The sequence below is a fragment of the Rhinoderma darwinii genome, chromosome 3 (genome assembly GCF_050947455.1).
Source record: "Rhinoderma darwinii isolate aRhiDar2 chromosome 3, aRhiDar2.hap1, whole genome shotgun sequence".
In the NCBI taxonomy this organism is placed as follows: Eukaryota; Metazoa; Chordata; class Amphibia; order Anura; family Rhinodermatidae; genus Rhinoderma; species Rhinoderma darwinii.
The window spans coordinates 98017739-98034010 of record NC_134689.1 but is presented as its reverse complement, the minus strand read 5'-3'; the positions used below and the strand labels follow the sequence as shown (position 1 = coordinate 98034010).

At 44.2% G+C, this 16272-nt stretch overlaps 1 protein-coding gene across 2 annotated transcripts in view; it reads right to left on the bottom strand.

The window, feature by feature from the left end:
* The window catches only part of CREBRF (CREB3 regulatory factor), a 58889-nt gene that overhangs the window by 31337 nt on the left and 11280 nt on the right, over window positions 1-16272 (bottom strand). For both annotated transcript variants that reach the window (XM_075856508.1, XM_075856509.1), the window contains exon 2: window positions 6232-6408. In XM_075856508.1, coding sequence (XP_075712623.1) covers window positions 6232-6339 — 108 coding nt within the window. In that variant the 5' untranslated portion in view covers window positions 6340-6408. The remainder of the gene's footprint in view (window positions 1-6231; window positions 6409-16272) is intronic.

The window sequence follows — 16272 nt, the reverse complement described above, 5'->3', positions numbered from 1 at the left end:
CGCTTCAATGTAGATTACAGTAACGTTTTTATTTTTAAAAAACGAGCATTTTTGGCCAAGTTATGACCATTTTTGTAGTTATGCAAATGAGGCTTGCAAAAGTCCAAGTGGGTGTGTTTAAAAGTTAAAGTCCAAGTGGGCGTGTATTATGTGCGTACATCGGGGCGTGTTTACTACTTTTACTAGCTGGGCACTCTGATGAGAAGTATCATCCACTTCTCTTCAGAACGCCCAGCTTCTGCCAGATCACGCTGTGACGTCACTCACAGGTCCTGCATCGTGTCAGACGAGCGAGGACACATCGGCACCAGAGGCTACAGTTGATTCTGCAGCAGCATCAGCGTTTGCAGGTAAGTAGCTACATCGACTTACCTGCTAACGCCGATGCTGCTGCAGAATCAACTGAAGCCTCTGGTGCCGATGTGTCCTCGCTCGTCTGACACGATGCAGGACCTGTGAGTGACGTCACAGCGTGATCTGGCAGAAGCTGGGCGTTCTGAAGAGAAGTGGATGATACTTCTCATCAGAGCGCCCAGCTAGTAAAAGTAGTAAACACGCCCCGATGTACGCACATAATACACGCCCACTTGGACTTTAACTTTTAAACACACCCACTTGGACTTTTGCAAGCCTCATTTGCATAACTACAAAAATGGTCATAACTTGGCCAAAAATGCTCGTTTTTTAAAAATAAAAACGTTACTGTAATCTACATTGCAGCGCCTATCTGCTGCAATAGCAGATAGGGGTTGCAAAATCTGGTGACAGAGCCTCTTTAACCCCTTAACGACCAGATCATTTTGTGCGTCGATGACCATTATTTTTTGTTTTTTCACTGTTGCATTCTAAGAGTCGTAACTTCTTTTTTTATTCCGTTGACATAGCCGTATAAGGGCTTGTTTTTTTGCGGGACGAGTTGTATTTTTCAATTGCATAATTTTTGGGTGTATATAATATATGGATTAACTTTTATAAACTTTATTTTAGGAAAGAATTGAAAATAAGCGTCTATTACAGCATTGTTTTTTACGTTATAAAGTTACACTGTTCACCATGCGGCATAAATAACATGTTACCTTTATTCTATGGGTCGGCACGATTATGGGGAAACCAAATAAGTAGAAGTTTTATATTTTCCTAGGTTTGCAAAACAAAAACCCTTTAAGAAAAAAAAAAAAAAATCTACTTGTTTTTGCATCGCAGCATTTCAAGAGCCGTAACTTTTTTTTCCGTCGATGTAGCAGTGGGTGGGCTTGTTTTTTTGCGGGACAAGGTGTCGTTTTCATTGGTAGTATTTTGGAGTACATGGGACTTCTTGATTAACTTTTATTTTTTATGGCGGTAATGGGAGAAAAAAAAGGAATTTTGCCATTGTTTTTTGTGGTTTTTTTTTGGACACTGTACATACTTTTTTATTTTTTTTACACTTTTACTAAATAAAACTACTTTTTGGGGAAAAAGTTTTTAAAAAAAAAAATAATATTTGTCAACTTTATTTAACGGTTTTAAATAAAAAAAAAAATTTGGCCCACTAGGGGACTTCACCATGCGATCTGCTGATCGCTTATATAATGTTTTGGTATACTTCGTATACCAAAGCATTATTGCCGGTCTGTGTAAAACAGGCAATCTATTAGGCCATGCCTCTGGCATGGGCTAAGAAGCAGATGCTGAAGGCAGACCTGGGGGCCTTTGTTTGGCCCCGGCTGTCATGGAAAACCAACGGCACCCTGCGATTTCTTTGCAGGGGCGCTGATGTGGTGACAGAGGGAGCTCCCTCCCCCTGTCAAACACACTAGATGCCGCTGTCAGTTACGGCAGGAGCAAGGCTGTGTATAATAGCCGTGCGCCTGCCACTGATCGCGTGGGTACACTGGCAGTACCCACCCAATCAGTCACTATGCGGGATCTTACACCTGCTGGTGACGGATATATTGGTCGCTCGTCGTTAAGGGGTTGAAAAGGTTTTTATTTTGCAGTTATTTATTTGGTTGGAAATAAACTAGCATAAGAGATAAAAAAAAAAAGCGGCAGAGCGCTCCATGACAAGGGACAATAGAGTTCAGTTCGGTCTTTAACACTCTAATTAGCCCAATAAACCACAGACTTTCACTTGGATTGAATTGGCCACAGCAGCCATTTTATTAACAAACAAAAAAAATAAGTCAATAAATAACATACCCAATAAATAACCAAAAATAAATAACCAAAAATGTAACCTTTTCACGCAAGCCCATTCTAACCTCATTCGCGTGAGAACATTCACTTCCATGGCAAAATTGGGAAGGAGGTCCTTGAAGCTCAGAAAAGGCGCCGGGGCACTGTGACCAAGCGCAGATGGCTAGACTTCAAAATGTATTTACTCCTCAGGACCCCACCGAGCAGGAGCCCAAATAAGCCAGATTCACCATAAACATAATTTTGGAGGGACTAACCCTACTATGAATCCCTCCCCCACCAAATTTAACCAACTCCAAGAACCCCCAAACCCGCCATGACACCATACTAAAAACAGAGTAAAGCACACAATAATAAACAAAAGAAAAACTATACTATTCCCCACCCCCAAGTGACTATCAGCACATCAAAATTAAGATAAGCACCAAAAATTAAGGTGGAAGGGCGGGACAACTGCTCAGCTTGCTCCTTCCGGTGAGACCAGCGCTCAAAGCACCGTCTAACCCAGCCTCGTGTCCCACGGCTCCTCCCCTTCCTATTTCCCCTATCATGTGGTCTCCCCCTATGCCTGCGGCTTGGGTACGGCCATTATTTCCCACGCGTGTGTGGGAAGGAATATTGAGTCCCCAGGCCGAAACTTTTCGGTGGGAACCGTGCTGCAGATAAAGGGCTACAGCCAGGGAAAAGTTTTCGTGAACTACTCTGACTCCGTTTACCAATTTTCATCTTTAGCGCAAAAATTCCAAGAAAAAATGTGCAAGATAGGTCAATAAACTAGGGAACTAAACACTAGAGATAAATGTTAGCTTTCCATTCAGCTTTAATGAATATGACTGGACATATGAGCTCCAATTGTGAGCAGCTGTAGTCATATACAAAGCACAGTACTGCTCTAGGATTCTGTTGGAGAACCTTTCACCTCCCCATACATGTGCAGCTGAGTGCATGTAATGGGCAGGGCAGCACAAACCCTGGGGCACTTTACATTTTTCTCCTACCCTCCTCCGTTTAGATATTGGTGCGGTTATATTTGGCACCCGATATTTAAATAACCCCCCTGAACGTTCAATGGGGCGTGTAACATCGCTGTGACACTGTCCAATCAGATAAGGACAGTGCCACAGCAAGAGCTAGAGAGGAGTTTGGGGCTGTGCGCGCACGCTCTCACTCCTCAGCTCTTGGCAGACAAGGACAAGACTGTGCGATCTCTCGAGAGATCGCAGTCTTGTGCTTGTCTGCCGAGAGCTGAAGAGTGAGTGACAGCGTGCAACCACATGCGCGCAGAGCTCCCATCTGCGTGTGCACACGTTCTCCTCTCTCCAGCTCTTGGTAGGCAAGAACAAGACTGATCTCTCGCGAGAGATCACACTGTCTTGTCCTGCACATGTGCACACAGCTCCGAGCTGCGCGCTCACACTCTCCTCTCTCCAGCTCTTGCTGTGGCACTGTCTGCAGCGGATTGGACAGTGTCACAGCAATGTTACATGAAAAAGCAAAAGAGAGACCCCCTAGTGGCTGGCAGGGATGAATAAACAATGAAGAGAAATGTGCCGAGGCACAGAAGTCCCAGTTTCCCAGCCACCAGTCGATTAGTGTCAGTAAAGGCAGTTAAAATATAACTTTTATTAATGTATCAAACAGACAGACAACAATGAAGAGTTAAAATTGTATCAAGAGACGGCCAGTATGTATCACAGGAGTCAATGTGCATGCACCCAGCACGTCGCTGGACGCAGTGAAAGAGACTGATTCGGCAGCTGCAGACTGCCGTGCATAGGAACAGTCCTCAGGGGATAACACGGGGCTAATGCCAATTACCCATTAGCCCCGTGTTATCCCCTGAGGACGCTGCTTCTGCAGCGAAACATGTCGGGGGGGCTATCGCCATTTTAATAAATCACTGACGGCCCAGTCATTGCCTCTACTCGTGTGGGACTGTTCCTATGCACGGCAGTCTGCAGCTGCCGAATCAGTCTCTTTCACTGCGTCCAGCGACGTGCTGGGTGCATGCACATTGACTCCTGTGATACATACTGGCCGTCTCTTGATACAATTTTAACTCTTCATTGTTGTCTGTCTGTTTGATACATTAATAAAAGTTATATTTTAACTGCCTTTACTGACACTAATCGACTGGTGGCTGGGAAACTGGGACTTCTGTGCCTCGGCACATTTCTCTTCACAGCAATGTTACACACCCCCTTGCTATTACACACCCGGTTGACAGTTCAGGGGGTTATTTAAATATCGGGTGCCAAATATAACGGCACCGATATCTAAATAACGGAGGAGGGTAGGAGACAAATTTAAAGTGCCCCAGGGTTTGTGCAGCCCTGCCCACTACATGCTGCACGTGTATGGGCAGGTAAAAGGTTCTCTTTAAAATGTGGCAAACCCCAGAAAGACAGATTGTAAAACAAAAATATACTAATCTACATTCCTCTAATACAAGTCAATATTGTCATGTTTTATATAGTAGGGTGGTACTTAAAAGGGTTGTTCCACAACGACAACATCTGTTAGATCACACAAAACATAAATTTTCCAATTGGAGTTTTCAATTTAAGAATTTTGTAAAAATGCTCGTGTCTAAACGCTGCGGTTAGATACTTTTTATGGCGCTCCCTGGTGTTGTTTTAATAACTAAGAATATACACCAAATATGTCCAGTGCTGCTGAGAAGAAGCCTCTTCTAGTGCACCAATTCTTATTAGCTCGTCTGCACAATAAAATAACCTGCCTGTGCTTGTGTGTCTACCGGTACTGGACACATCAGGTGGACATTCTGAGGTAATAAAAAGAATACCCTGGGGTGCCATAACAAGTATGTAACAGCAATATCTAGAGTGACACAGGAGAATTTTTTTCGTTTTTTATTATTATTATTTCAATTAAAACATTTTTGTGATCGAACAGAAAAGTGTAATATTTCATTGTGGGACACCCCCTTTAACTAAGGTTAAAGGCCATGTATACCTTTTATTAAAAAAAAAAAGAAAAAAAAGTGTAGCAGTGCGTTTGCTGCCCCTTTGTAATTACTTTTCATTAAAAATTATTTTAACTTTTTCAGATACGACTATTTTGTATCCGGGATACACAGCAGCTGTATCGTGCGCTGAGGCCTGTATCCGTCAGGTCAGTCCGACTGACCGGTTCGGTGTCAGCGGGTCCTGAGTGTCTCTGGCACGCAGAATCGAGATGTAAAGGCACACTGCAGCCAAAATTAAAAACATTCCCATGTGTACCGTTATGGTATTCCATGTGTCAGTCTGTCACCTGTTATTTTTCTTGCTGGTTCTCGCTCTATATATCAACCTGGGATGGTTGCTTAGCAGCTGTGTGTATCAGGCTCGGTGACACGCTTTCTCTGCTTGAGTCTATGGAGATCTATGTGTCACCCATCACAGGCTTCAGCAGTTCCTGTACCACACTAGTTTTGCACAGTGGGGTGGGGGGGGGGGGGGGGGGACGACGACAACTTCTATCATCAGCTACCACTGATACTTTTTTTTTTTCTTTCCTCCCAACAGTTCCCTACCTACGCAGCTACCACTAATACTCAAAACAGGTTCCGGTCACACAGGTATAATGTAGAAGAATATAGTGCAGCCTCCCTGTCTGTATACTTATAATTTCTCAGCTTATTTAGGAGAATTTAGAGAGAATGATAATTAGTGTCCCCCAGTATGCAGAAATGGTATTGTCTTTAGCAGGTCATGTGATGCTGTGCTGAAGAATCATGGGATTGATAGCAAAGCAGAGAGGAAGAGAAAGTAGGGAAATCTTAGAAATCAAGATGGAGGTTTTTTTAAAGCACAGACAAGTCAGAAGTTTTAAAACTAACTAAGTATACAAGTATGCAAAATCACAGCACAACCGTGGTGTTTTGTGAAAATCTCAGCAAAACCGGTGATATGACCGCAAAGTGTGTGTATACATCCCAACATCTGATAAGTGGATAGACAACTTTACACACTTAAAATTACAAGACACCATAATAGTACTATAGAGTTATCAATCCTCTGCACTGTGTATACAACAATAAAAACTCACCAGAGGCATCTCAAAGTCAGGTTCTTCCAGACCAAGTCCTAAATGTGTGTTCTTATTCTCCGAAGACCTTCTAACCAGCTTCTTTTCAGTATCAAGAAAAGTATACATACATTGAAGAGTAGCGATTTACAAGGGAATCACAGGCACTTCACCCAGAGCCTGTTTCACATACAGCTCCTGAGAGAAAAAAAAAAGAGTGACAATACGGTTATGGTAAGAACTCTTGGTGAAGAATAATAATAATAATAATAATAATAATAATAATAATAATAATAATAATAATAAAAGATAACAAAAACATGAATAGCAGAGCAAAAAAGGGGTATTTTGGTTTTTATTCAATGTATGAAAAAGGGAGACATGCAGTTTTCAGATATACATTTAAAATACTCCATTGTTTCTTGGGATTTTTTTTTGTTTACGCTATTTGCCATGTGGTATGAGTAACATGAATATTTAGTTAATAAGCTTGACAAAACAAAAACAAAAAAAACAATCCAATTGCCCCATATTTGGGGGAAAAAAATTCCTCCCCGACATTAATTATGGCAATAAGAATAAATCCCTGGATCATTGTCCCATCTCCGGAATCTAGAATCAATAACTTGTAATATATTTTTTTAAGAAAAGCATCCCCTACAACTGGTGTAGCAGAGTTCCTTAGTTCCATATGTTAAAATCTATGTAAAATGTTTGTTAGTGTGTCTTAATAAACTTTGTAAATACTTTATTAAAAATTATTTTTAATATACAGCTGCTCTGTATTCTCTATGCAGAGCAGCTGTATGTAGCGCTACTCACAGAATCAGTCAGTCCCACGGACCCGACAAATTCAGTGAATAGCGGGTCCTCAGTGGCTCTGACAGTTATGAACTTAAATGTGATCGATTACAGGTGGATGCAACCGCTGTCACTGAATCCGTCAGGTCCGCGGGACCGACGTATTCAGTGAATAGCGCTAGATACAGCTCCTCTGTATATAGAATACACAGCAGCTGTATCTTAAAAAGTAAAAATAATTTTTAAATAAAATGTATTCAGAGTTTTTTTAAAACACACATATACAATTTTATTAAAAAGTAAATAAAAATAACACGCACACCATATCAAACATTTACATAGACTAACTTTATTCTGAGTTGCGAATAAGGCGACACCGAATTTATACAGTATTTGATCTTTTAAAGACTTCTGCACAATAAAAAAGTATTTTTTCATGGGAAATAAAAATCTTTGTGTCGCAACATTCCGGGAATCAAAGCTCTGTTTTCCTGTGGATGTAGCCGTAAGTGGGCTTTTTTTTTTGTTTAGTGGGAGAAGTTGTATTTTTTATTGGTACCATTTTGGGGTACATATGCTTTCAAATTCTTTTATTTTCCGTTTTCCAAAAACACAAATAAGATAGTGCAGACCTAGCACAGACATCGGCTCACAGGCCAGTATATGCAACTACAGTAAGTACGAGAAAAACAACCACACCGAGCTGAAATCATTATTGAAATAGACTTCTTATGCATCGAGAAAGAAAGAGAGAAAGGAGCGAAAGAAAGAAAGGAGAGAAAGAAAGAAAGGAGAGAAAGAAAAAAAGAAAGAAAGAGAGAGAAAGAAAGAAAGGAGAGAAAGAAAGAAAGAAAGAAAGAAAGAAAGAAAGAAAGAAAGGAAGAAAGAAAGAAAGAAAGAAAGAAAGAAGGAGAAAGAAAGAAAGAAAGAAAGAAGAAAAGAAAGAGAAGAAAGAGAAAGAAAGAAAGAAAGAAAGAAAGAAAAGAAGAAAAGAAAGAAAGAAAGAAAGAAAGAAAGAAAGAAAGAAAGAAAGAAAGAAAGGAGAGAAGGAAGAAAGAAAGAAAGAAGAAAGAAAGAAAGAAAGAAAGAAAGAAAGAAAGAAAGAAAGAAAGAAAGAAAGAAAGGAGAGAAAGAAAGAAAGGAGAGAAAGAAAGAAAGGAGAGAAAGAAAGAAAGAAAGAAAGAAAGAAAGAAAGAAAGAAAGAAAGAAAGAAAGAAGAAAGAAAGAAAGAAAGGAGAGAAAGAAAGAAAGAAAGAAGAAAGAAAGGAGAGAAAGAAAGGAGAGAAAGAAAGGAGAGAAAGAAAGGAGAGAAAGAAAGGAGAGAAAGAAAGAAAAACCTGACAAACTACTAGGCCTAGGAATTCCACTCAAGAGGCCATAATGGTCCTAAACTCCACAGAAGGTTGAAATCTGATACAGTGATGCCACGTTTTGAGGAATTTAGTATGAGTCCCACTCATGGATGCCGTGAGATCCTCCATTCTCATAATCTCCTGGATCTTGCCGAACCACATGCCCACCGACGGAGGACCAGATTGTCTCCACAGCACAGGAACGCACGCTCTAGCCGCATTCACCAGATGAACGTCGGTACGTAGATAATGGAACATCACACAGATGGAGCAGGAAAAAGGCAGGAGAGCGCGGGAGGGGGAAATCCGTAAATTTGGAGAAGATGCGCCACACCTCCGACCAGAAATCTGTCTACTGTGGGCAATCCCAAAAGATGTGTAAAATTGTGCCCACATGGTCTCTACATCTCCAACACAACGGTGAGATCGATGGGATCATCGCATGAAATCTGGAAGGCACTCTATACCATCGCGACAAGATCTTAAATCCCACCTCATGAAATCTGCTAGCCATGGAGGATTTATGTGTCATAGTGAACAATCGATCCTTATATTCCGAGGTAAATGCTATACCCAAGTCCCTCTCCCAGCTAAGCAAGTAGGAAGGTTTGGGAAGATTGGATGTAGAGATCAGTAGAGCATAAAGTCTGGACAGTGAGTGACGCAATGTGCCCGTGCAAAGAAGCTCGAAAGGGGAACTATCCCGCGTATATTCCGAGGGGTTCGGTAAGGACGCGAGAAAATGTCTCAACTGAGTGACCTGCCAGGAGGTAAAGGAGACGCTAACTGTGGGCTAATCATCCAGGTCCCACCCTGTAAATGAGCAGCATGTCCCTTACCTGCCCTCAAGGGGGAGGGAGACGGGGAGATCTCTTTCCGGGGAAAGAGCCGGGACCCAACCGCCAATGTGGGTCCAATAGTCGGGTGAGTCCGCGCCGATAGACGGACATGTTTGCCCAACCAAGGCAGTGCCTGCAATGGGACAGCAAGAAAGGTCTGTTCCATTGACACCTACTGTTAAACCTCAGTATGTCTAAAACAGTCCAAAATTTGTGACAAGTGTGAGGCCTGATGGTAGGAAACAAAGTCCGGAAGACCAACACCGCCGTCACACCTAGCACGAAAAAGCATGGAACGGGCTATACGGGCTGGTTTCCCCACCCATATGAATCTATGGACTAAAGACAGCAGTGCTTGAAAGAAAGGGCGGGGGATGTGAACCGGCAGGGCCTGGAAGAGGTGCAAAATCTGCTTTAAAATGTTCATTTTAAATATTGCACACCTACCAAACCAGGTAAAGGTGCCCGTCGTCCAGGAATCCAAATCACTCTTTACACGTTGAAGGAGTGGAGGGTAGTTCACATAAAGGTGAGACAGATCACTGGAAAGCCGGACCCCCAAATATTTAAGCGAATCTCTAGCCCATTTAAAGGAGGACTCAGACAGATCGTCCACCAGAGACTGTGGCAACGAGATATTGAGAGCCTCCGACTTCTGGTAGTTAATCTTGAAGTTGGACAATTTCGAGTATCTACTCATCTCCGCCATCAGATTGGGCAAGGAGATCCTGGGCGCAGGAAGAAAAAAAAAAAAGAAAAAAAAGAGAAGGTCGTCCGCATATGCTGAGACCTTATGGGACCTTCCTCCCTAAGATACACCTGCTATGTCAGGATTGGAGCCAATATGGCACAAAAAGGGCTCCAAGCATAAACTGAAAATTAAGGGGGACAAGGGACAACCTTGTCTCGTACCATTAGAGGTAGCGAGTGGGGAGGAAAAATTACCATTAACCTTAACCCGGGCCGAGGGAAAGGAGTAGAGGCTCGAAATCCATTGCATCTTATGAGTGCCCAGTCCAATATGCCGCAAGGTGGCCAGCATAAAGTCCCAGTTGACCCTGTCAAAGGCCTTCCCCGCATCTGTGGATAGAAAGAACGTGGGCAGAGCCGAGGCAGCAGCTTGGTATATTAAATTACTTGCCTGCATGGTATTATCCCGAGTTTCCCTAAGAGGCATGAAGCCCACCTGGTCATTATGTATAACATTATGTAGCAGTGGAGTCATCCTATGGGCCAGAATCTTCGCAAACAGCTTTAGATCTACGTTTAATAAAGATATGGGGCGATAATTTTGGCACATGGATGGGTCCTTCCCCTCTTTGGGTATCACCGTAATGTAGGCCCTCAGTGTATCTGGAGAAAGGGGACTCTCCTCAGTAAGTGAGTTGAAAGAGTGTAGGAAATGGGGCGAGAGCAGGTCCGAGCAGGCCTTATAGTATTGCAAAGGTAGGCCATCAGGGCCCAGTGCCTTCCCCGCTGGCGAGTCCTTAAATGCCCACGACAACTCCTCCGGTGAAATAGGAGCCTCCAGAACAGCTATAGCCTCCTGGGGTATACATTTCATCATTGAGGAGCGGAGATACTCCTCAATCCTCTCCATATGGCTCCCCCCATCCGGAGATGGAGAGGCCTGAGGAAGATTATAAAGGGAGTGGTAATAGGCACGGAAGGCCTCCGAAATGTCATGGGGAAGTTGCAAACATCTATTGTGGGAAGCTTGAATTTGAGGAACATAGGTACGAGAACGGGTTTTCCTAAGAGCTCGCGCCAGTGTCCTACCAGGTAGATTACTAAATTCGTAAAATTGCCGTCTGAATTTAACTAGGGAGGCCCTAGCCTTGGAAATGCAAAGCGAACGAACTTGAACTCTCAGCTGCCCCAGTTCCGCCCCCACAACCCGGTCCAGGGAGGCCTTCTGGGACTGTTCCAACATATGTATGCGAGACAAGAGATCCAACAAGTGTGCAGTCCGCTCCTTCTTTAGTTTAGAACCAATATGAATGAAGAAGCCGCGAACTACACACTTAAGCACCTCCTAAACGCAAAGCGGTTCAACCTCCGGAGAAACATTTGTGGCAAAATACTCCTGGAGGTCCCTGCGAATGTCCAACACCACCGTCGAATCCTGCCGGAGCGATTCATCTAAGCGCCACTGCCAGGAGCGAGGGTGGACCGTTGGGAGTGAGAGGGTAAGAATGATAAGAGCATGATCAGAGAAGGTGATATCATCTATGGAGGCTGATGTGAGGCCAGAAAGATGTGAATGTCGTAGAAAGAAATAGTCTAATCTGGAATATGAGTTATGGGGAGCCGAAAAGAAAGTATAGTCTTTTGTCGATGAATGCATGAGCCGCCACATATCATCCAATTGGTGATCATGCAACAGCCGACGTAAACGGCGGCGAGCTGATCTAGATAATGACGTGTGCCCGCGTGAGGAGTCTAATGTAGGATCCAAGAGGACATTTAAATCCCCTCCCAGTATTAGAGTACCTTCCAGAAAGTCATCCAACTCCACCAACATCTTCTCCAGGAAGGCAACCTGACCAGTGTTCGGGAGATAATACGAGGCCAGTGTGAACAGAGTGTTAGCCAGCCTACCTTTCACGAAAAGATACCTTCCCGCTCCATCTGTGCGAGTCTCCACATGTTCCCAAGGGAGAGAGCGTGAAATCAGGATGGAGACTCCTTTAGTCTTAGAATCAGGGGACAAAATAGGATACCCTTCCGTATAATGAGAGTCCGTAAGCTTCGGTATACAATCAGCCAGGAAGTGGGTCTCCTGAAGAAATGCCACTTGCGCTTTTTTCTTCCAGAGAAAACAGAGAATGGGGGACCTCTATTCCAGGATATTCAGACCCTGCGCATTCTGGGAGACAATGGTTATGTTAGACATAATAGGAGAGGGAGGAGAAGACAGGAGGTGGGAAGGGAAGGTAGAAAGAACAAGACCCCTTAAAGGGGACAGACGTAACAGAGAAATGGAGCAACACAGCCCCACTAGTAGCGGAGTACAAAACCCCTCAACAACTCGTAATGTGTTATCTCGTCCTCAGAAGGAAAAATACCCTCTGACCACGACACAACATGGAACCCTAATGGGGAACGAAGAATGACAGCGGCGCGAAAGAAACAGTTCCTCAAAGAATTACAAAAATAGACTAGGAATATCAAATTAAGCTCAATGAAACTCCGGACTCAACCGGCTAACTACTGTGTGGACCACTCTGCCCCTACTTGCCTAAACTGATGCAGATTCCCCCAATAAATAAACCCCCAGACCAGCAAACTGTACAGAAAGTCCCGTTCAAGATCACCACCAATACAAACATCTGCATCTCTTGAAGATGCAGAATGGTCCCCGGTTATAAAGTGGTGTACCCCAGGGTTCAGTGCTGGGACCACTATTATTCAACTTATTTATTAATGATATAGAGGAAGGGATTAATAGCACTATTTCTATTTTTGCAGATGACACCAAGCTATGTAATATAGTTCAGACTATGGAAGATGTTCATGAATTACAGGCAGATTTAAACAAACTAAGTGTTTGGGCGTCCCCTTGGCAAATGAAGTTTAATGTAGATAAATGTAAAGTTATGCATCTTGGTACCAACAACCTGCATGCATCATATGTCCTAGGGGGCGCTACACTGGCGGATTCACTTGTTGAGAAGGATCTGGGTGTACTTGTAAATCATAAACTCAATAACAGCATGCAGTGTCAATCAGCTGCTTCAAAGGCCAGCAGGATATTGTCGTGTATTAAAAGAGGCATGGACTCGCGGGACAGGGATGTAATATTACCACTTTACAAAGCATTAGTGAGGCCTCATCTAGAATATGCAGTTCAGTTCTGGGCTCCAGTTCATAGAAAGGATGCCCTGGAGTTGGAAAAAATACAAAGAAGAGCAACGAAGCTAATAAGGGGCATGGAGAATTTAAGTTATGAGGAAAGATTGAAAGAATTAAACCTATTTAGCCTTGAAAAAAGAAGACTAAGGGGGGACATGATTAACTTATATAAATATATTAATGGCACATACAAAAAATATGGTGAAATCCTGTTCCTTGTAAAACCCCCTCAAAAAACAAGGGGGCACTCCCTCCGTCTGGAGAAAAAAAGGTTCAAGCTGCAGAGGCGACAAGGCTTCTTTACAGTGAGAACTGTGAATTTATGGAATAGCCTACCGCAGGAGCTGGTCACAGCAGGGACAGTAGATGGCTTTAAAAAAGGGTTAGATAATTTCCTAGAACAAAAAAATATTAGCTCCTATGTGTAGAAATTTTTCCTTCCCTTTTCCCTTCCCTTGGTTGAACTTGATGGACATGTGTCTTTTTTCAGCCGTACTAACTATGTAACTATGTAACTATGTAATACTGCAAAGAAATGATAAGCACAAATAACATTCAAACCATGACCGAGGCTCCAATGGTGGGAACTAGACTATACAGTTATAATGTGGTAAGTCAGTCTCTGCGTGGGGAACTCCGCCCTGGGGTCCGCATCTCGGCTGGCCTGTCTCTGGAGCGAGGCAGAATCGGGCGCACAGGATGAGGGTAGGGTCCGCCTCTGGGAAAGAGCGATGCTGGGGGCTCTGTCCAATCCGGTAGCCGCACTGGGGAGATCTCCAGGAACCGAAAGGCCTCCTCCAGCTCATCTGGAGAACGAACAGCAAACGAATGCCACGGTCTGCAGAGTATGATGTGGAAGGGATGGCCCCACCTGTAGGTAGCGCCCGCCTCTTTAGTAGCCTCCAGCAAGGGGCAGACAGCCCTACGCATGTAGAGAGTCAATCTAGAAACATCTGGCAAGACGATAACCTCGAAATCATTTAAGGGAATGGCCCCCTTCTCTCAGGCTCTCCGTGCAATGACTTTCTTTTGTTTGTAAAAGTGTACTCTGCATATGACATCCCGCGGGTGGTTACCATCTCTGGCCCGGATGCCAGCCAGTCTATGCACCCTGTCTATCTCAATGGCCATATCACATGGTCCATACAGGAGCTTGTTAAAGATACGTGTCACTGCTTCATATAGGCCTTCCGGAAGCACAGATTCCGATATGCCTCTCAGTTGCAAATTGTTCCGTCTCCCCGTTTTCCACATCATCCAAGTGTAAGGAAAAGTCTCGCATTTGGGTAGATTGAGTGTCCAAGGTCTGAGAAAGGACCGAGATGTCCATGGAGTAAACAGAATTCTGGCGCTCCAATGTCCCCACCCGTGTGGCCAATGAACGTACCTCCTGTGAGACAGCACCAATAGCCTTATCATGCTTCTCTTCCAGCCAGGAGAGGCGTAAAGCCAGTTCAGATTTGGTGGGAAACACCCGCACCATTTCCCAAAATTCCACCAGGGTCCGTTTCATGGAGGGGAGAGGACCCGGAGAAAGGACTGTCTGACGGTCCCCCGAAACCGCTGATGGCGTGAGCGGCCCACTCAAAATGGCTGTCGTCCCCTGACTGAGCTCCATCCAGTCCACTGGGGGAGATTGCCACGGGGCGGCAAAAGAAAATGGCGCCGGAACCGCCCTGCCTTTCGGTCAGCGTCCTGTCTTGGCATAGACGGGCTGGAGGGGGGAAAGTCATCCGCCAGGGCCGGAGGAGACGATCCAGGCATTGCATCTGAGCCCTGACCTACCTCCGGAGTCGCCATTATGGGGTTGTGGACCTGGGAGTGGCAGTCGATACTCGCCGGCCCGGAGGAGCAGTAAGTCGGCGAGCGCCCACGTGCTGGCGGGGTCCGACTGCGGTCTGAAGGTGGAATGGAGGAGCGCCGCGGAGATGATCCGTCATGCCTGGAGCAAAGGAACCTGCCGATGGACGAGGTGCCAGGAGTGACCGAGAGGCTCTTGCGATGCCTCCCCTTCGTCATCGTTCACAAGGACCGGGTAAGTGAGCCCTTTTGGGTGTTTTTCTGTGGGTCAAGTCCGGAGCTTCAAGAAAATGCGTCCTCACACCGCCATGCCAAAGCCACGCCCCGGGGTACATATAATTAACAGAATAACTTTCATAAAAACAGAGCTTAGTCTCCATTGACTGTAATGGTATATAACAGTCAAATTTCTTAAAAGCCGTGGTTGTTTTTATCTATTGGGATAACGTAACAATTACGCTGGTCTTTATTCCTAGACGGTGCTCTAGATCGATGATGCCAAAATAGTCTTTATTATAACAGGAGTACAGCCTAGGAATAAAGACAAGGTCACAATAGAGTTTGGGGAAGATTTATTAAGACTGGCATATGAAACAGTTCGCTGGAGTAAGATGTGACACATTTCTTAAGAGGCAAACACCTTTTAACATATCTTTCGGTCAATAGTGCGCCACAACCGCGGCTGGGGACAATCCACAAAAAAAAAAAAACAATCATCTCGCCGCTCTGCTTCTCTCCACAGGCTCTCACAGCAGGCCGTGGCTCATACAAGGTATTCGGAGTAGTGTCAGGGCCTTATATGTGATGTAGAACTCAACGCCCTAAGTGCTGCATCACATATAACGTCCTGCCGCTGCCCGGCGTCAGTACCAGAGTGGCCTGCTGTGAGAGCCTGATGGGAGAAGTGTAGCGGTGAGGCGAGTACATATTTATTTTTTCCAAATTTTATTGTCTGATGGGGAAGGGAAGGGGGATAGTATGATGGGTCGGTAGTCTGATCGGGGGAAGGCAAGACACGGGGCCGATATGGGCCTCTATCTTTCTATAAGCCAGAGAGTAAAATCTACACTAGCTAGGAGCAAGGTGTAGATTTCCGCAATTTCTGGTGTAAATTATAGTAAATCTGTTGGTGGCCCTGCCCCCTTTCGCGAAGCTATGCCTCCTTTTCCAAAAGTGTGAGTAGCTTAAAATGGGCAAAAGTCACAATTTACCTCCCAAATTGCAACTTTTGGGCTTTTTGCAATTCTTTTACGCTAGAAAAATGGCATAGAAAGGTTAATACATGCCCCCCTTAGTATTTATTGCTATACCATAGCATGGCCTACTCTGCACCAAACCGTGCTTATTTTCGTAACGATTTTTGGGTGGATTTAACGCTTAAAAAAATAACAGCCGACAAAAAAAAAACAAAAAAA